This window comes from Saccopteryx bilineata, chromosome 8, assembly GCF_036850765.1.
Source record: "Saccopteryx bilineata isolate mSacBil1 chromosome 8, mSacBil1_pri_phased_curated, whole genome shotgun sequence".
NCBI lineage: Eukaryota > Metazoa > Chordata > Mammalia > Chiroptera > Emballonuridae > Saccopteryx > Saccopteryx bilineata.
In genome coordinates, this window is record NC_089497.1 from 84937935 (window position 1) to 84957014 (window position 19080).

The 19080-nt window shown below is 38.5% G+C and overlaps 1 protein-coding gene across 6 annotated transcripts in view; it reads left to right on the plus strand.

The window, feature by feature from the left end:
- PLD1 (phospholipase D1) overlaps positions 1–19080 on the plus strand; it is a 315252-nt gene that overhangs the window by 285525 nt on the left and 10647 nt on the right. For all 6 annotated transcript variants that reach the window (XM_066241913.1, XM_066241915.1, XM_066241909.1 and 3 more), the window contains one exon: positions 3213–3347. In XM_066241913.1, coding sequence (XP_066098010.1) covers positions 3213–3347 — 135 coding nt within the window. The remainder of the gene's footprint in view (positions 1–3212; positions 3348–19080) is intronic.

The following is a 19080-nucleotide window of genomic DNA, read 5'->3' on the forward strand; positions in this document are numbered from 1 at the left end:
GACCAGGCGGTGGTGCAGTGGATAGAGCATTGGACTGCGATGCGGAGTACCCAGGTTCGAGACCCCAAGGTCGCCAGCTTGAGCACGGGCTCATCTACTTTGAGCAAAACTCACCAGCTTGGACCCAAGGTCGTTGGCTTGAGCAAGGGATTACTCGGTCTGCTGTAGCCCCATGGTCAAGGCACATATGAGAAAGCAATCAATGAATAACTAAGGTGTCCCAATGAAAAACTGATGATTGATGCTTCTCATCTTTCTCCATTCCTATCTCTCTGTCCCTATCTATCCCTCTCTCTGACTCTCTCTGTCTCTGTAAAAAAAAAAAAAAAAAAAAAAGGAAACAATCCCCTTTATTATTGCAAAAAGGAATCAATAAATAAAGTATCTAGGAGTAAATTTAACCAAGGAGGTAAATGATTTGTACTCAGAAAATGATATGACATTGAAAAAAGAAATCAAGAAAATACAAACAAGTGGAAGCATATACCATGTTCATGGATAGGAAGAATAAACATCATTAAAATGTCAATACTACTCAAAGCAATCTATAGATTCAATATAATTCCTATTAAAATACCAATGACATAATTCACAGATCTAGAACCTATATTGCAAAAAATTTATATGGAACCAAAAAATAACCCAAATAGCCTCAGCAATACTGAAAATAAAAAAACAAAGTGGGAGGTATCGCACTTCCTCCTTTTTTTTTTTTTTTGTATTTTTTCGAAGCTGGAAATGGGGAGAGACAGTCAGACTCCCGCATGTGCCCGACTGGGATCCACCCAGCACACCCACCAGGGGGCGATGCTCTGCCCCTCTGGGGCATCGCCCTGCCATGACCAGAGCCACTCCAGCACCTCGGGCAGAGGCCAAGGAGCCATCCCCAGCGCCCAGGCCATCCTTGCTCCAATGGAACCTTGGCTGCGGGAGGGGAAGAGAGAGACAGAGAGGAAGGAGGGGGGGTGGAGAAGAAAATGGGCACTTCTCCTATGTGCCCTGGCCAGGAATCGAACCTGGGTCCCCCGCACACCAGGCCGATGCTCTACCGCTGAGCCAACCGGCCAGAGCCTTCACACTTTCTGATATCAAGTTACACTATAAAGCCATTGTAATCAAAACAGCTTGATATTGGCATAAGAACAGGGATACAGATCAATAGAACAGAACAGAGAACCTGGAAATAAACCCACACCTTCATGATCAATTGATATTTGACAAAGGAGGCAAGAGTATGCAATGGAGTAAATATAGTCTCTTTAATAAATAGTGCTGGGAAATTTGCACAGGAACATGCAAAAAAAAAAAAAATTAAACTAGACCACCACCAACTTACACCACTCACAAAAATAAACTTAAAATGGATAAAAGACTTAAATGTAAGTCATGAAACCATAAACATCTTGGAAGAAAACATAGACAGTAATCTCTCTGATAGCTCTTGTAGCAATATTTTTGCCAATATATCTCCACAGGCAAGTGAAATAAAGGACAAAATAAACAATGAGACTATATCAAACTAGAAAGCTTTTGCACAGCAAAAGATACCATTAACAAAATATAAAGACAACCCACACAATGGCAGAACATACTTGCAAATATGTCTAATAAGGGGTTAATAACCAAAATTTATAAAGAACTTCTAGAACTCAACATTAGGAAGATAAACAATCAATTTAAAAATGTGCAAAGAACCTGAACAGACACTTCTTCAAAGAGGACATACAGTTGGACAATAGGCATATGAAAAAATGTCTAATGTCACTAATCATCAGAGAAATGCAAATTAAAACCACAGCGAAATACCACCTCATACCTGTCAGAGTGGCACTCATTAACAAATTAACATACACTTAAGTGCTGACAAGGGTGTGGAGAAAAGGGAACCTTCCTGCACTGCTGGTAGGAATGCAGACTGGTGCAGCCACTGTGGAAAACAGTATGGCATTTCCTCAGAAAATTAAAAATGGAACTTGCCTTTTGACCCGCTATCCCACTTTTAGGAATATATCCTAAGAAGCCCAAAACACTAATTCAAAAGAAGATTCGCACCCCTGTGCTTATTGCAGCATTGTTTACAACAGCTAAGATCTGGAAACAGTCCAAGTGTCCATCAGTGAATAAATGGATAAAAAAAACAGTGGTACATATACACAATGGAGTACTACACAGCTATGAAAAAGAAGGAAATATTACTCTTGTGATGGCATGTGTGGACCTGGAAATTATTATGCTAAGTGAAATAAGCCAGGCAGAGAAAGACAAATATCATATGATCTCACTTACATGTGGAATCTAATGAACAAAGTGAACTGAGGAATGGAATAGAGGCAGAGGCAGGGTCACAGGGAGCAGAGGGACAGCTGTCAGAGGGAAGGGAGATGAGGGGACAGGATTGGGGAAGGTGAAAGGATTAGTGAAATTATATATACATAACATAGATACAGATAACGAGACAGGAAATTCCAGAGGGGAGGTAGGTAAAGGGATGTAATGGGGGCACATTGTTGAGGGGTGAGGGTCTTGTATTGAGTGGGACACTTGAATTCATGTCAACATAATAGATTTTAAAATTTAATAAAAAATAATTTAAAAAAGCAAAAATAATAAAAAAATATATTTAAAGCATTCTAAATATTCTGTAATAAAACTGATCAAAATAATGATGTAATACAGGGGTAGTCAACTTTTTTATACCTACCGCCCACTTTTGTATCTCTGTTAGTAGTAAAATTTTCTAACCGCCCACCGGTTCCACAGTAATGGTGATTTATAAAGTAGGGAAGTAACTTTACTTTATAAAATTTATAAAGCAGAGTTACAGCAAGTTAAAGCATATAATAATAATTACTTACCAAGTACTTTATGTTAGATTTTTGCTAAGTTTGGCAGAATAAATCTTTATACAACAACTTACTATAGTTAAATCTATCTTTTTATTTATACTTTGGTTGCTCCACTACCACCCACCATGAAAGCTGGAATGCCCACTAGTGGGCAGTAGGGACCAGGTTGACTACCACTGATGTAATATAACAACAGAGATAAATCGTAGGTGAATTCTGAAATTACACACACCCATACACATTCACACACACATTATACTATCTATTCTTCATCTATTTAAGTAGTGTATTTATTTTGGTAAAATTGAACATGCCTTTATTGAGCTTGGTCATATTAATTTTAGTAATTTCTTTTTAAACTTACAGTTGGCAATCAGTGGATAAATTACATATCATTCTGTGGTCTGAGAACACACGCAGAGCTTGAAGGAAACCTAGTCACTGAGCTCATCTATGTCCATAGCAAGTTGCTAATTGCTGATGACAACACTGTTATTATTGGTAAGTAGTGGTTTCTGTGTTTCTTGCTTATTGACTCATATCATGCAGAAATCTTTCTGTTTCTCCCAAGCTTCCTTCACAGTTGAGAGGGACAGTAACATACTATCTAAAACACTTCTGAAACAATCTATCTCTTACAACCTTTCTAATCCCTGTTTTTCATCTATGAAGAAACAGAGCAATTAAATGGCCATCATGCAAATTATAGTAGCTAGAGGCCTCAGTTAGCCCCAGCAGTGCAATTATCAGCCTGTTTTCTTTAATTCTTTAGTATTCCCTTATTTTTATTGAATCCAGGTACCTACATTTTAGGGATTGGAAGAAAGGAGAAATAGGGTGGCAAAATGTGTCAGAAATGAGTACCAGGTGGCAATTTGTAACTATTTGTGGCACACCCACCTGACCACTTTCACAGATCTGCTGTTGTGCAAAAGTCAGAATCAGAAGGATATTAAAATATTGTTGCCTCTGTTTTCTGTTTCTTTTCACCAGAGTCTATGTTTTGGGTGTCAGTAAACAGAGTGCAGGGTATATAGTTAGTGGGAATTGTGAAGCAATGATATGATGTAGCCCTGGATTGAGGTCTGCAGTCTTTTCTTGTCAAGGACAAGAAATAGATTTCACAAAAGATTTTTCCGAAGTCCTCTCCCCACCAGACAGATTCAGGACATAGTTACTGGTTGTACATTCTATCCAGATTATATCAACTTGATGGGAGGGATGGGTGTTCATTTGTATTGTTTTATACACATGGAAAGCTTCATTTTCCTATTATTGAATTGTTTTGTTTTCTAATACATATTATGTTACACACACCTTGAAAGGTCAGGATGAGAAACAGTTAATAATTAGTCAGATAAAAATGAGTGGTAAGGGTGTAGGGTGTGTTACCTAGAGTTACAATGTATCCCACTATTGGGGATTCTGCTCATCTGTTTTAAAGTAAATGTAGTTTTTCAGCTCTAATAAGATACTTCCCTATTCTTTAAAAGGGAAACTAAATGTTTTGGAGCATTTTTGAAATATTTTGGCAGTAAATTTGTCTATCCTCCACTGAGAAAAGGGGGAGGGAGATCTCGTATCTAGGAGTAATGAGACTGTCTTATCTGGAACATGATTAAAAAGAAAGAAAAAGTAGTTCTGAAGCCAGAAAGTATATACTGTAGACCAGTGGTCCCCAACCTCCAGGCCGCAGACCAGTAATGGTCCGTGGGCCATTTGGTACTGGTCCACAGAGAAAGAATAAATCACTTACATTATTTCCGTTTTATTTATATTTAAGTCTGAACGATGTTTTATTTTTGAAAATTGACCAGATTCCCTCTGTTACATCCGTCTAAGACTCACTCTTGACGCTTTTCTCGGTCACGTGATACATTTATCTGTCCCACCCTAAAGGCCAGTCCGTGAAAATATTTTCTGACATTGAACCGGTCCATGGCCCAAAAAAGGTTGGGAACCACTGCTGTAGACCACAATGTGGACACACACATACATACACTTAATAAATGTATGTGTCGTCGAAGAAAAATGTCTGTGTCTCTGATCTCTTGCTCTGTAGGGATCAGAGTTCTTTAGGGATTTATTTACTACCCTATTTCCCCATAGCAAGATTTCTTTTATTTCCCCAAGCTAGTCTGGCCTTTCCTTCAGACACCAATTTCAGAATATCTACTGCTCACAAAAATTAGGGGTTATTTCAAAATGAATATGAAGTGATAAAAAAAAAAGCTTTTGACTTTTTTTTTATTAAACAAGAAGATCAGAAAAGCTAACGACAACTCAAAGAAAGTTGTTTGATTATGCAAATGAGATGCAAAACCAACTGTTATTTCATTGGTGAAAATGCACTACACAAAAGGCTGAAAGTACTGGAGTAGCTGCACGTTCCCTGATCCCCAAATTTTTGTGAGCAGTGTATTTATATTAAATTTGGCAGTTACAGTAGGAAGGGGAATATTGCTGAAATGGAAATACAAACAAAGTGAAATCAAATTCACTTGATCCTTTTAGAAGGATCTCAGACCTCTGGAAGTAAAAATTGACAGATGTAAATATTTTCATTTTAAAGGTCATTTTGACTTTCCACCTGCTTTATACTACATAAAGTATAAATGCAAAGTAGTTTTCAGAAACAGAGCTCTCAATCAAATAGATTTTACAACTGACTTATCTTCTAGAAAGGTCTCCGAACCCTTAAAGCCTAAAATTTATTTAGGCTAGCAATAATAGATCGATTTTGCACCTAGTTCTTATCCACTCTTTGGAAACTGACAATGTGGCCTTGGGCATATGGAGAGGTCTCGCTTTCTTCAGACTTCTTTTTTTATATATAAATTTTTATTAATCTTAATGGTGTGACATCAATAAATCAGGGTACATATGTTCAAAGAAAACATGTCCAGGTTATCTTGTCATTTAATTAAGTTGCATAGCCATCACCCAAAGTCAGATTTTCCTCTGTCACCTTCTATCTAGTTTTCTTTGTGCCCCTTCCCTTCCCCCTTCCCCTCTCCCCCTCCCCCCCCCCCCAACCACCACACTCTTGTCCATGTCTCTTAGTCTTGTTTTTATGTCCCACTTGTGTATGGAATCATGCAGTTCTTAGTTTTTTCTGATTTACTTATTTCACTTCGTATAATGTTATCAAGATCCAACCATTTTGTTGTAAATGATCTGATGTCATCATTTCTTATGGCTGAGTAGATTCCATAGTGTATATGTACCATATCTTCTTTATCCAGTTTTCTATTGAAGAGTTTTTTGGTTGTTTCCATGTCCTGGCCACTGTGAACAATGCTGCAATGAACATGGGGCTACATGTATCTTTATGTATCAATGTTTCTGAGTTTTGGGGGTATATACCCAGTAGAGAGATTGCTGGGTCATAAGGTAGTTTTTCAGTTTTTTGAGGAACCACCATACTTTCTTCCTAATGGTTGTACTACTTTACATTCCCACCAACAGTGAATGAGGGTTCCTTTTTCTCCACAGCCTCTCTAACATTTGCTATTACCTGTCTTGTTGGTAATAGCTAATCTAACAGGTGTGAGGTGGTGTCTCATTGTAGTTTTGATTTGCATTTCTCTAATAACTAATGAAGATGAGCATCTTTTCATGTGTCTGTTGGCCATTTGTATTTCTTTCTGGAAGAAGTATCTATTCATGTCCTCTTCCCATTTTTTTATTGGATTGTTTGTTTGTTTGTTTGTTGTTGAGTTTTATGAGTTCTTTGTATATTTTGGATATTAGGCCCTTATCTGAGCTATTGTTTGAAAATATCATTTCCCATTTAGTTGGCTGTCTATTTTGTTGTCAGTTTCTCTTGCTGAGCAAAAACTTCTTATTCTGAAGTAGTCCCATTCATTTATCTTCGCCTTTACTTCTCTCGCCTTTGGAGTCAAATTCATAAAATGTTCTTTAAAACCCAGGTCCATGAGTTGAGTACCTATGTCTTCTTCTATGTACTTTATTGTTTCAGGTCTTGTATTTAGGTCTTTGATCCATTTTGAATTAATTTTAGTACAAGAGGACAAACTATAGTTGAGTTTCATTCTTTTGCATGTGGCTTTCCAGTTTTTCCAGCATCATTTGTTAAAGAGGCTTTCTTTTCTCCATTATGTGTTGTTGGCCCCTTTATCAAAAATTACTTGACCATACACATGTGGTTTTATTTCTGGACTTTCTATTCTGTTCCATTGGTCTGAGTGTCTATTTTTCTGCCAATACCATGCTGTTTTGATTGTCATGACTCTATAATATAATTTGAAGTCAGATATTGTAATGCCCCCAGCTTCATTCTTTTTCTTTAGGATTGCTGGCTATTTGGGGATTTTTATAGATTCATATAAATCTGATGATATTTTGTTCCATTTCTTTAAAAAATGTCATTGGAATTTTGATGGGAATTGCATTAAATTTTTATATTGCTTTGGGTAATATGGCCATTTTGATTATATTTATTCTTCCTATCCAAGAACAAGAAATATTTTTCCATCTCATTGTATCTTTTTCGATTTCCCTTAACAATGCTTTGTAGTTTTCATTATATAGGTCCTTTACATACTTTGTTATGTTTATTCCTAGGTATTTTTTTGTTGTTGCAACCCTGAAGGGGATTATTTTTTTTAGTTTGTTTTCTAATGTATCATTGTTGGCATATAGAAAGGCTATGGACTTTTGTATATTAATTTTGTATCCTGTGACCTTACTGTATTTATTGGCTTATTGTTTCTAGTAGTCTTTTTGTGGATTCTCTGGGGTTTTCAATGTATAGGATCATATCATCTGCAAAAAGTGATACCTTTACTTCTTCTTTTCCGATATGGATGCCTTTTATTTCTTTATCTTATCTGAATGCTCTAGCTAGAACTTCTAGCACCACATTAAAAAAAGAGTGGAGAGAGTGGACAACCCTGTCTTGTTCCTGATTTAAGGTGGAAAGTCTTCAGTTTTATGCCATTTAATATGATGTTAGCTGATGGTTTATCATATATGGCCTTTATTATGTTGAGATATGTTCCTTCTATACCCATTTGTTGAGTATCTTAAACATAAAATTGTGTTGTATTTTATAGAATGCCTTTTCTGCATCTATTGATAAAATCATGTGGGTTTTTTCCTTTGTTTTGTTGATATGGTGAATTACGTTAACCGTTTTACATATGTTGAACCATCCTTGAGATTCTGGGATGAATCCCACTTGATCGTGATGTATTATTTTTTTAATATGTTGTATTTCATTTGCTAGTATTTTGTTTAGTATTTTAGCATCTGTATTCCTTAGAGATATTGGTCTGTAGTTTTCTTTTTTTGTGCCGTCCTTGCCCGGTTTCAGTATGAGGGTTATGTTGGCCTCATAAAATGTGTTTGGAAGTATTGCTTCTTCTTCAAGTTTTTGGAAGACTTTGAGTAGAATAGGAAACAAGTCTTCTTAGAATGCTTGATAGAATTTGCTAGTATAACCGTCTAGGCCTGGACTTATATTTTAGGGGAGGTTTTTAATAGTTTTTTCTATTTCCTCCCTACTAATTGGTCTGTTTCTGCTTTCTGCTTCTTCTTGACTTAGTCTAGGAAGGTTGTGTTGTTCTAGGAATTTATCCATTTCTTCTAGATTCTTGAATTTAGTGGCATAAAGTGTTTCATAGTACTCTACAATAATTCTTTGTATATCTATGATGTCCTTGGTGATTTCTCCTCTTTCATTTTGGTTTTTGTTTATATGAGTTCTTTCTCTTTTTTCCTTGATAAGTCTTGCCAAGGGTTTGTCAATTTTGTTGATCTTTTCAAAGAACCAGTTCCTTGTTCTATTAATTTTTTCTATAGTTTTTCTGTTCTCTATTTCATTTATTTCTGCTCTGATTTTTATTATCTCCTTTCTTCGACTGGTTTTGGGTTGTCTTTGTTCTTCTTTTTCCAGTTCCTTAAGGTGTGAAGTTTTGTGGTTTCCTTGGGCTCTCTCTTGTTTGTTCATATAGGCCTGAAGTTATATGAACTTCCCTCTTATTACTGCTTTTGCTGCATCCCATAGATTCTGATATGTCGTATTGTCATTTTCATTAGTCTGTATATATCTTTTGATCTCTGCGCTTATTTCTTCTTTGACTCATTCATTTTTTAAAAGTATATTGTTTAGTTTCCACATTTTTGTGGGTTTGTTTATCTCTTTTTTGCAGTTGAATTCTAGTTTCAAGTCTTTATGATCAGAAAATATGCTTGGTACAATTTCGATTTTTCTAAATTTGCTGATGTTATCTTTGTGGCCCAACATATGGTCAATTCTTGAGAATGTTCCATGTACACTAGAGAAAAATGTATACTTTGTCGCTTTGGGATGAAATGTCCTGTAGATGTCCATCATATCCAGGTGCTCTAGTGTTTTGTGTGTGTGTGTGTGTGTGTGTGTGTGTTTTTTGTTGTTTTTTTTTTCATTTTTCTGAAGCTGGAAACAGGGAGAGACAGTCAGACAGACTCCCGCATGCACCCGACCGGGATCCACCCGGCACGCCCACCATGGGGCGATGCTCTGCCCATCCTGGGCGTCACCATGTTGCGACCAGAGCCACTCTAGCGCCTGGAGCAGAGGCCGAGGAGCCATCCCCAGCGCCCAGGCCATCTTTGCTCCAATGGAGCCTTGGCTGCGGGAGGGGAAGAGAGAGACAGAGAGGAAAGCGCGGCGGAGGGGTGGAGAAGCAAATGGGCGCTTCTCCTGTGTGCCCTGGCCGGGAATCGAACCCGGGTCCTCCGCACGCTAGGCCAACGCTCTACCGCTGAGCCAACCGGCCAGGGCCTCAGTGTTTTTTTAAGGCCAATATATCTTTATTAATTTTCTGTTTGGATGAATGAATTAGAGACATCAGTGGTGTATTGAGATCTCCAAGTATGATTGTATTTTTGTCAGTTTTTGTTTTAAGGTCAATAAGTAGCTGTCATATATTTTGGTGCTCCTTGGTTTGGTGCATAAATATTAAGAATTGTTATGTCTTCTTGATTTAGTGTCCTCTTAATCATTATGAAATGACCATTTTTGTCTCTGAGTACTTTTGCTGTCTTGTAGTCAGCATTATTAGATATGAGTATTGCTACACATGCTTTTTTTTGGATGTTATTTGCTTGGAGTATTGTTTTCCAGCCTTTCACTTTGAATTTGTTTTTATCCTTGTTGCTTAGATGTGTTTCTTGTAGGCAGCATACAGTTGTATTTTCTTTTTTAATCCAGTCTGCTACTTTATGTCTTTTTTTTTGGTGAGTTTAATCCATTTACATTTAGTGTAATTATTGACACTTGTGGGTTCCTTTTTGCCATTTTATAAATTGCTTTCTGTTAGTTTTATATCTTGTTTGATTCTTTTCTTGTTTTTCTATCATTTGGGTTTTTTTGGTTGTATTCCATACTTCTTTCCTCTGTTGCTATCTTTTTTAAGTCATGTGCTTCTGTGGTGGTTTTTTCAAGGGTGGTTACCATTAAGTAATGAAAAGGCTACCTACCATGTTCATTGTAGTGCACTATCTTACGAGTGCTTCTGCACTCCATCATCCTTTGCTACTGTTAATCTCCGTCCTCTCCCCCACCCCCTTTTTTTTTTTGTTGTCACAGTTTAAATTCGGTTTTATTGTGTTCCTGGTGGAGCTTGTACTTGTGGTTTGATTTTGTTTTGTTCTTTGTATCTGGTTGGAAAACCCCCTTTAGTAATTCCTGTAGTGGGGGTTTTCTGATGATAAATACCCTCATCTTTTCTGTATCTGTGAATGTTTTTATTTCTCTTTCGTACTTGAAGGATAGCTTTGATGGGTATAGTATTCTTGGCTGAAAGTTCCTCTCTTTCAGGGCTGTAAATATTGGGGTCCACTCTCTTCTAGCTTGTAGAGTTTCTCCTGAGAAACCTGTTGATAATCTAATGGGCCTTCCTTTCTGTGTTGTATTCTTCTTTTCCTTGGCTACCTTGAGAATGTTTTCTTTGTCGTTTGTTTGTGCCAATTTCATTATGATGTGCCTTGGAGTAAGTTTGTTGAGGTTAAGAAAACTTGGTGTTCTGTTTGCTTCTTGAATTTGTGACTTTAGTTCTTTCCACAGGCTTGGGAAGTTCTTGTCTATTATTTGTTTTAATATGTTCTCCATTCCATTTACTTTCTCTTTTCCTTCTGATATACTTATTATTCTTATGTTAGTCTTTTTCATGGAGTCAGACAATTCCTATAGGGTTTTCTCATTTTTAAAAATTTTTGAGTCTCTTTCTTCTTCTCTCTGTTGTGCCTCAAGTTGCTTGTCTTCTATTTCACTAATCATGCCTTCTATCTGGCCTGTTCTATTAACTAAGCTTGTTACCTCATTTTTCAGTTCATGAATTGAGTTTTTCATCTCTGATTTGTTTTTATAGTGTCAATTTCCTTAGTAATATATTCTTTGTGTTCGTTATTTTCTGAGCTCTCTAAATTGTCTTTCTGTGTTTTCTTGGATATTTCTGAGTATTTTTAGGGTTTCTATTTTAAATTCTCTGTCATTTAGCTCCAAGGTTTCCAATATATTAAATTTTTTCTCCATAGATTTTTTCTCATCTATAGTGCTACATCTCTGTCTTTTGTATCCATGATATTTGATTTCCATTTCCTTAATGGCATTTGATTTCCATTTCCTTAATGGTTTTGTTGATAGTACTAATGAGAATTAATAAAGAATAAAAAGTAAAAAAAGAAAAAGAAAATTTATTATTTCCCCTTTTTTCTCCTCTCCTCTCCCCTCCTCCTTGAGAAAAAATTGTGATGAACTCTGAATTATATTGTGCTAAATGGAACAAAAACTACCTATAATGGAGGGGCTGAGTTGGGGAGAAGTGATAAAGGGGCAAAAAATGAGGTAGGGGCCCATAAAATGCAAAAAAGGAAAAAATTTGGGTCAAGAGTAAAATGATTTGCTTGTAAGTGATAGTCGACTAAGAGATATAATGAGAAGGATAAGAGGGAAACATGTAAAAGAAAAGAAATTTAATTACTATTGTATTAAGTGGAGCAAAAACTAGGTAGAATGGAGAGCCAGGGATGGGAGCACTGCTAATGAGTTAAAAAGCAAAATAAAAAGCACCCAGAGTGCCACAAAGAAAAATTTTCAGTCCCAAATAAAATAACTTTTTCGTGATTGAGGGTTGAATGAGAGGAAAAGTAAAGGAGAAAAGAAGAAACTAATATAGAGGGAGAAAAAAAGAAAGAGGAAAAACAAAAAGAAGAAAAAAGCAAAAAGAACAAAAAGAGAGAGAGAGAGAGTTAAGGGTTTTGGAGTGCAACCCTCATAGAGAGAAAGGAATAAGAAAAGAAATAAAATGGGAAATGTAACACTTATGGGTAGTGTAGGTCAAGAAGAAGAAAGAATAAGACAGACAGAGAATAAAACCACCAAAGTGAAAGAAGAAGAAAATAATCAAGACAAGAAGATGAAAGAAACAATAAAAAAATGGAAAAGGTTATAGTCTGGATTTTTATTGATTTTGAGAGGCTATCATCTTCCTTTTTCTTTCCTCTCCCTCTTCCTGGTCAGTTACTCTGTACCCCAGGCTCTGCCCCTGTGGCATGCTTAGTTAGAGATTTGAAGTTAATAAGTCTCTATGGTGATGTCATATATTAGGCTTCAGTCTCGTTGGCAGTCTAGGCTTGTTAGCATTTGCAGGCTCCAACAATAAGAGAGTCCATTTTCCCAGAGCCTCTCTCCTAGTCTTTCCTTCCTGAATTAGCAGCCTGATGATCCAGCTACGAGATTGCTGCTGCCTCTGCCTGGGGAGTAAGAGGCTCAAAGAACTGGCATATCCCCACTCTATCCCCATTCAGCACAGGGCTCTGGGTAAGGCTCTGTCAGTCAGAGCTGCCAGTGTAATCAGGCGGGTCTGGGAGCCAATTGCTCTCAAGGTGCCTTTCTATGCACCTCCAGGCGTGTCCAGTATGCCTCAGCACTCTGTGAGACCACTCTCCCCAGGCTTTCTGCACTTTGTAACCTGTTTTGGCTGGGAAGAAGATGCCCTAGATGCTGTTTGCAAAACAGGAGGTCTCACAAGCTGCCAAATCCCTCTTTTTAACGTGTAGCCCTGAGTATGAAAGCTCTGCCAATCAGAAGTTGCCCCCACCCCTATGTACATAGCAAGAGGCACTAAAAAATATCACACCTCTTGTCTTACATTGTTGAACTGAGAGAGATCTTGTCAGTTAGAGCCACATAGGTCAGTTGGGAGATGAGCAGACTATAGGTTAAGCTAATTTCAGCGATTAGATCTGCAGATCTGTTCCCGAGTCAGACTGCAAGCTGCTTGCGCACCCTTCCTCCCAATGCTTTAGTTTTTCTTTTATCTTTTTTCCTTCCCAGGGCTGTTAGCTTCAATGGCTGGGTGAGGCACCGCCCACCTGGAGAAGTCTGGGTGTAGGGAAGTTCACTTTCGTGCACTCGCCATGCGCCGCGCTGCTGTTCAGGGTGCAGGGACCACACTGAGACTCTGTTCACAGCCCATGCAAAGGCCTCTGACTCTGCCCCTCTGTCCGGGAACACAGGTGCCCACTCCTGGGGTGCTAGGAGGAACCTCTTGCACACTATCCATGCTCACCAACCAGGATATCGGGGCTAATGGCGGCCGCCACTCACCCTACTTTGTCACGGTCCAGCGTGGGTGTTAGCCCGCGTTGCTGAGTCGCCGCTGGCACACTCTGTCCTCAGCTTGGATGTCTGTGCCGCATCCTGGTTCCCTCCACCCCCTAAGCCCTCTATCTCAGTTCCAAGTGAAAGCAGCCCTAGTTTAGGTTAGTGAGGAAGGCGAAGTGTTCCTTTCTCCATCTTATTTCCTTCGGGGTTGATTATATATATATTTAGTCAATTTTTCACTCAATCATACCTTCATTTTCAGTATGTGGGACTTCTAGATGCTCCAAGGATAGATTTTTCTGTCTCTGGTTGAAGAACTTGTTGATATCTTGGGTAGATTTATCGGTATCGCTCTTCACAGCGCCATTTCTCTGATGTCACTCTCGCTTTCTTCAGTCTGGATTTTTTTTTCTTCTTCCCCAAGGACGCAACAGATTTCTCCAATGGACAGTTCCAGAAGTGCTTTTGTTCTTTTTATTGCTATGTAAGAGTGAGCAAATTTGTTGTTGTTGCTCTCAAACTTCAGCTCTGTTTAAGATCATAACACGGAGAACAATGTTGAAAATTCTCAGGGAGGTTGAGGCGTTATGTTAGACATATTTTACATGAAGCACATATCTAAAAGCTCAAGCAAATATCTAAAGTAAGCCACGATTAAACTTTATAACATGTAATACATATGCCAGAATTATTGCATAATTGATATAAGAAACATAAGTAATTGTTTATCCTCATTTTTTCCTCATGAGGAAATACTTGTTTTCTCGCATCGAAGGTCTCTTTTGTGTGTAGCTTTCATTATCTTTTGGCCTGGATGATCCTGCTGGTTATGCAACCTGAGACCAAATCCAGTTTTCTCATCCATCTTAATGTTGTTATTGAACCAAGTTGACATTTATTTGATTTTCTAAACAAAACAAGGCTATCCTTCAGGAGAATTTAAGGCTATCCTGTTGGCCAAGTGAAATGATTTTTTTTTTTTAGTGTTCACTAATCCACTGCAAAGCACAACAGGGAGAGAAAACATGAACCAAACATTGCCACTGTCCTCCAGAAGTTCTGGGTGGAGAGCCGGCAGGTATTCTTTCTCTGTAGACCAGAAAGATCCACATGGATATTGCAGAACTGGAGCAGGAAGGTCTGGAAGCGATCAGCTAGGGTGGGTATGAGAAACTGCAGGCTTGCGTGCCTGCTGAGAGCCCGTAGTTGAAAGGCCCCAGTAAAGAAGGTTAGTTACTCTTGATCTAGTCTTGTGAATCTCATCCCTCGCTGCATTAGAATTGCCTGGGGAGTCGTTAAAAAAACCATGTTATTTGGGGGAAGTTTATTCATGTCTGTAATTTACCTTAAACTAAATCAAAAATAAAGGATTAATGGAAAGATGAAAGGATGGCATGGTATTGGACAATACTAATATCTGGTTTCTACTTGCAGAAATTTTGATGAATTGGTCTGCTCTGGGTTCAGTCATCAAGGTGTTTTTGTTTTTATTTTCGGCACCAGTATTTCTTAAAAGCTTCCTAGGGGATGCTCATGTGTAGCCCAAGCCAAGAACCTCTGAACTGGAGACTCGGGGAACACCACTGGGTAGAAAGTGCAGAATAGCTCATTTGGGCTCAATAGCAGAATCAGTTTTCCTTTAATAAGCCAAAACAGGGTACAGTTGGTACATCCCTTGTCTATTACTACTGTAACACATGGCTACAAACTTAGTGGATAAAACAGTACAAACACATTGTTCTGTAGTTTAGGGGTCCAATGTGAGTCTCATGGGCTGACCTCAGGGTGTCAGCAGGGCTGTCTTCCTTTCTGGAAGAATTCATCTTCTTGTCTTTTCCAACTTCTAGAGGCTGCCCACATTCGTGACCCCCTTTCTCCATCTTTGAAGGCAGCAATGTTATCTCTCTCTGAAAGTTCTGAAAAGTTCTGGCTCATCCTGCTCTAATCTTCCTCTGAGTCCCTTTTACTTTTAAGGACTCTGTGATTATATTAGGCTTACTCAGATAATCCAGGAAAATCTCCCTATTTTTTTTTTTTTGTATTTTTCTGAAGTTGGAAATGGTGAGGCAGTCAGACAGATTCCCGCATGCGCCTGACTGGGATCCACCCGGCATGCCCACCAGGGGGCGATGCTCTGCCCATCTGGGGCATTGCTCTGTTGTAACCAGAGCCATTCTAGCGCCTGAGACAGAGGCCATAGAGCCACCCCCAGCACCTGGGCCAAATTTGCTCCAATGGAGCCTTGGCTGCGGGAGGGGAAGAGAGAGACAGAGAGGAAGGAGAGGGGAAGGGGTGGAGAAGCAGATGGGCGCTTCTCCTGTGTGCCCTGGCCGGGAATCGAACCCGGGACTCCTGCACGCCAGGCCAACGCTCTACCACTGAGCTAACCAGCCAGGGAAAAATCTCCCTATTTTTAAGGTCAGTTGATTAACAACCTTAATTCTATATGCAGCCTTAGTTCCCCTTTGGCATGTAGCACAACAAATCCACAGGCGTTGGGGATTAGGACATGGTCATCTCTGGCAGACGTTATTCTGCCTAGCACAGGAGAATTCACAACTTCTGAAACAAGATGTGAAACAAAGCACAAACCACAAAGAAAAAATAGATAAGCCCAACTGCATTAAAATTCAGAACTGTATTTATTAAAAGACACTATAAAGAAAATAAAAAGATAAATCTCAAACTGAAAATTAGTATTTGCAGCAAGCACACTTACTATTCAAAACATACAAAGAATTCCCATAAATCAGTAGGAAAAGAGAGCATCCAAGGAAAAATGGCCAAAGGAAATGTTTAAAGGGACATATTGAGACCATAAGTATATGAAAGATGTTCATTCTCATTAATATAACAATGAGACAAAGGACAGTTTTTAAAATACCAATTAGCAAAAATTAAAAAGTTGTACAATCCAAGTATCGGCAAGGCTGTGGAGCAGCATGTCTCCAGCTGCGGACAGAATGCAGAGAAACTCTCATGTGCAGCGTAATTGTGCATCACAGCAAAACAACCCAAACATCTATCAACAGTAGAGTGAATGAGTCCTGGTGTGTTCAGTTATGCACAGATAAATCCCAAAGTCATAATATTGAAAAGATGCGAATCTCTAAGGATTATATAGGATTTCCTTTATACAAACTAAAAACAAGTCAAAAGTAAGCTATTTTTGTTGTTGTTGTTTAGGAAAGCACAATGGACACCAAACTCTCTATAACTTCTCCTTCTGGGGGTGGGGGGCAAGTAGGGCGTGTACGGAAGACACCCAAGGGCTTCTGGGATGTGGTAGTGTTCTATTTTTCAGCCTGTGCATTAAATTCCTAAATTGTCTATATATGTTTTCATATACTCTTTTTTTATTTTGCTATATTTTACAATGTCTTAAAATGTTCCTTAATATTAGCAGACTTAGAAAATGTAATTTTCTAAAATTTAAGTGGTTTTAAATTTTCAAGGCAATGTCTTAATAAAAACAAGAGATTGTACTTATCATAAAAAGTACTACGCGACTACAAGTCACCTTTATTGTAAACAACTCAAACTCTAAGTACATATATAAACTAAACGGTCAAATTCCCCTTACTGTCTACCCTCTCCTCATCAGGAAGCACCCCTCCTTCTTAACGGTTTAATGTGTGTCTTTCTAGAACCTTACTCTTTCTTCTTTTTCATGTTCTATAGAAATGAAATAATGCTATATCTGCTGTTCTGAATTTGGTTTCCAGAATATGGGAACATTTAACAAGAACAGAGGTGGCATTTATATTAATTAATATCTCATTTTCAGTATCTGACTTATATTCATTTAAAATTTTCTCAGCCCTTTCTTCACATTTCTATTAAATAGTAGCCAACACTTACTCAGTGTGATTGAGAGTTGGTGCCCCAGGTAACTCCAGATCAGCCCTTGAAATACAATAACCACTCCTATTTGTAAGAATTCAAGCTCAGAATGCCAGGAGTATATTTCTCCCTTTGGGAGTACCTTAGTAGAAGGGAGATTGGGGACTGTGGTGAAGTGTGTGTGTGTGTGTGTGTGTGTGTGTGTGTCCCCATCCCCAGTTTTCCTGATAGTGGAAAGCAGCGATGACCACAAGGTCCAGAGCATGCGGCCTGAGAGCGGCCTCTGCTGGATACTAGGGGTAGTGAAGGCCCAGAGCTACAGTGGGAACTTGGTTCTTCTCCAAGTTCTAGTTTAAACACTGCAGTGAGAGGTGCTTAACCCAGACAGGAGGCTTCTTTGCTACAAATGCTACTTGCTGGTAACTTGTCCCTTTCTATGGCAATGTTCTCTGGCACAGATATTATAGAATATTAACAAGTATCTGGTAATAATGCCAATAATATTAGCATTTGTAGAGCAGTTTGTAGATTATTATGTGCTTTCTCACATGACCTTACTTCCTACAACAATGCTACAATGTCTATAATATGATCTCAATATATCAAAATAAAATTAAAGCTGAGAAAGATTAAATGACTTTGCCCACCTTAATGCTGGGCCAACTATCCAGCCCAAAGACATGGCTGTGAATTTTCTGGTGTAATAAAAAAGTATATGTATAAAGAACTCTTAGTTGCTAACAAAACAAAGTGTTTCAATAGCTGTCACCCTGCAGTTCTCCTAAGTGTTCGTGAGGTGCTCCATCCTTTCTCTATTGCCCACGATCACTGTGGGGCACCATTCACAGCCATAGTTATCATAGATTTGTATATTAACCACATGGCAATTTTGTGGCAAATGGCAATAAATCTCTTCAAGATGGGCCATCTTTTTCTCATGTACAACATCCCTCCATTGGAACTTAGGGTAGGCTGCTGTCATCTTATACCCTGACTGTCCCCATCACGGTAGGTTTCCAGTGCTCCCCTTCAACCCCACCCATCTCTCCACATCTGCAGAGAAAGTGAACACATGACTACAGCAAGAGAAACAAGAAGAAAAAATTGGTCAGACCCCTTCTGTGGTTTGTAGGACACCTCAAAGAGTCAAAAGAATGAATCCACAGAGATTGAAGCAGAAAATGTGATGGGGTTTCTGAATACAAGCAGAGGAATGCAGAAAGCGCAGGTTGAACTAATATTAAAATACTTGCCCTTCAGTGTGAGCCAACATTCTGAGCTCATTTGGATTTAAAAATAGAATGGAGGAAAGTTGATACAGAAGCTCTTTGCATGCCACACAAGTAAGGCAAGAGCATGGAAAACCCAAAGCCACTAATGACAATCTGTGTTTTAGAGTGGACTATTGATTGTGAAGGTACTCTTGGGTTTTGACATTCATAATTATGTGACTAAGTTAAAGTCTACAGAGTCTGATTAAAGCTGAATTGAGCTGGTAAGCATATCTTTTGTTATTTGTTTGCTTAGTGACTATATCAGTAAGAATCCTTCAAGCCACAAAATAGAAAATCCTGCTAGAGGCATGTGAAACAATAAGGAAATATATTGTTTCACACAGCAGAAGGTAAGATAGTTCTAGCATTGGCTAGTTTGATGACTTAAACACTCAGAATCTGTTTTCTTTCTGCTCTGCCATCTTCAGCTTATCTATCTCCTACTGGTTACAAAGTGGCCCCAGCAGCCCTTGGAATCACATTCTCATCCAGCCACTTAAAC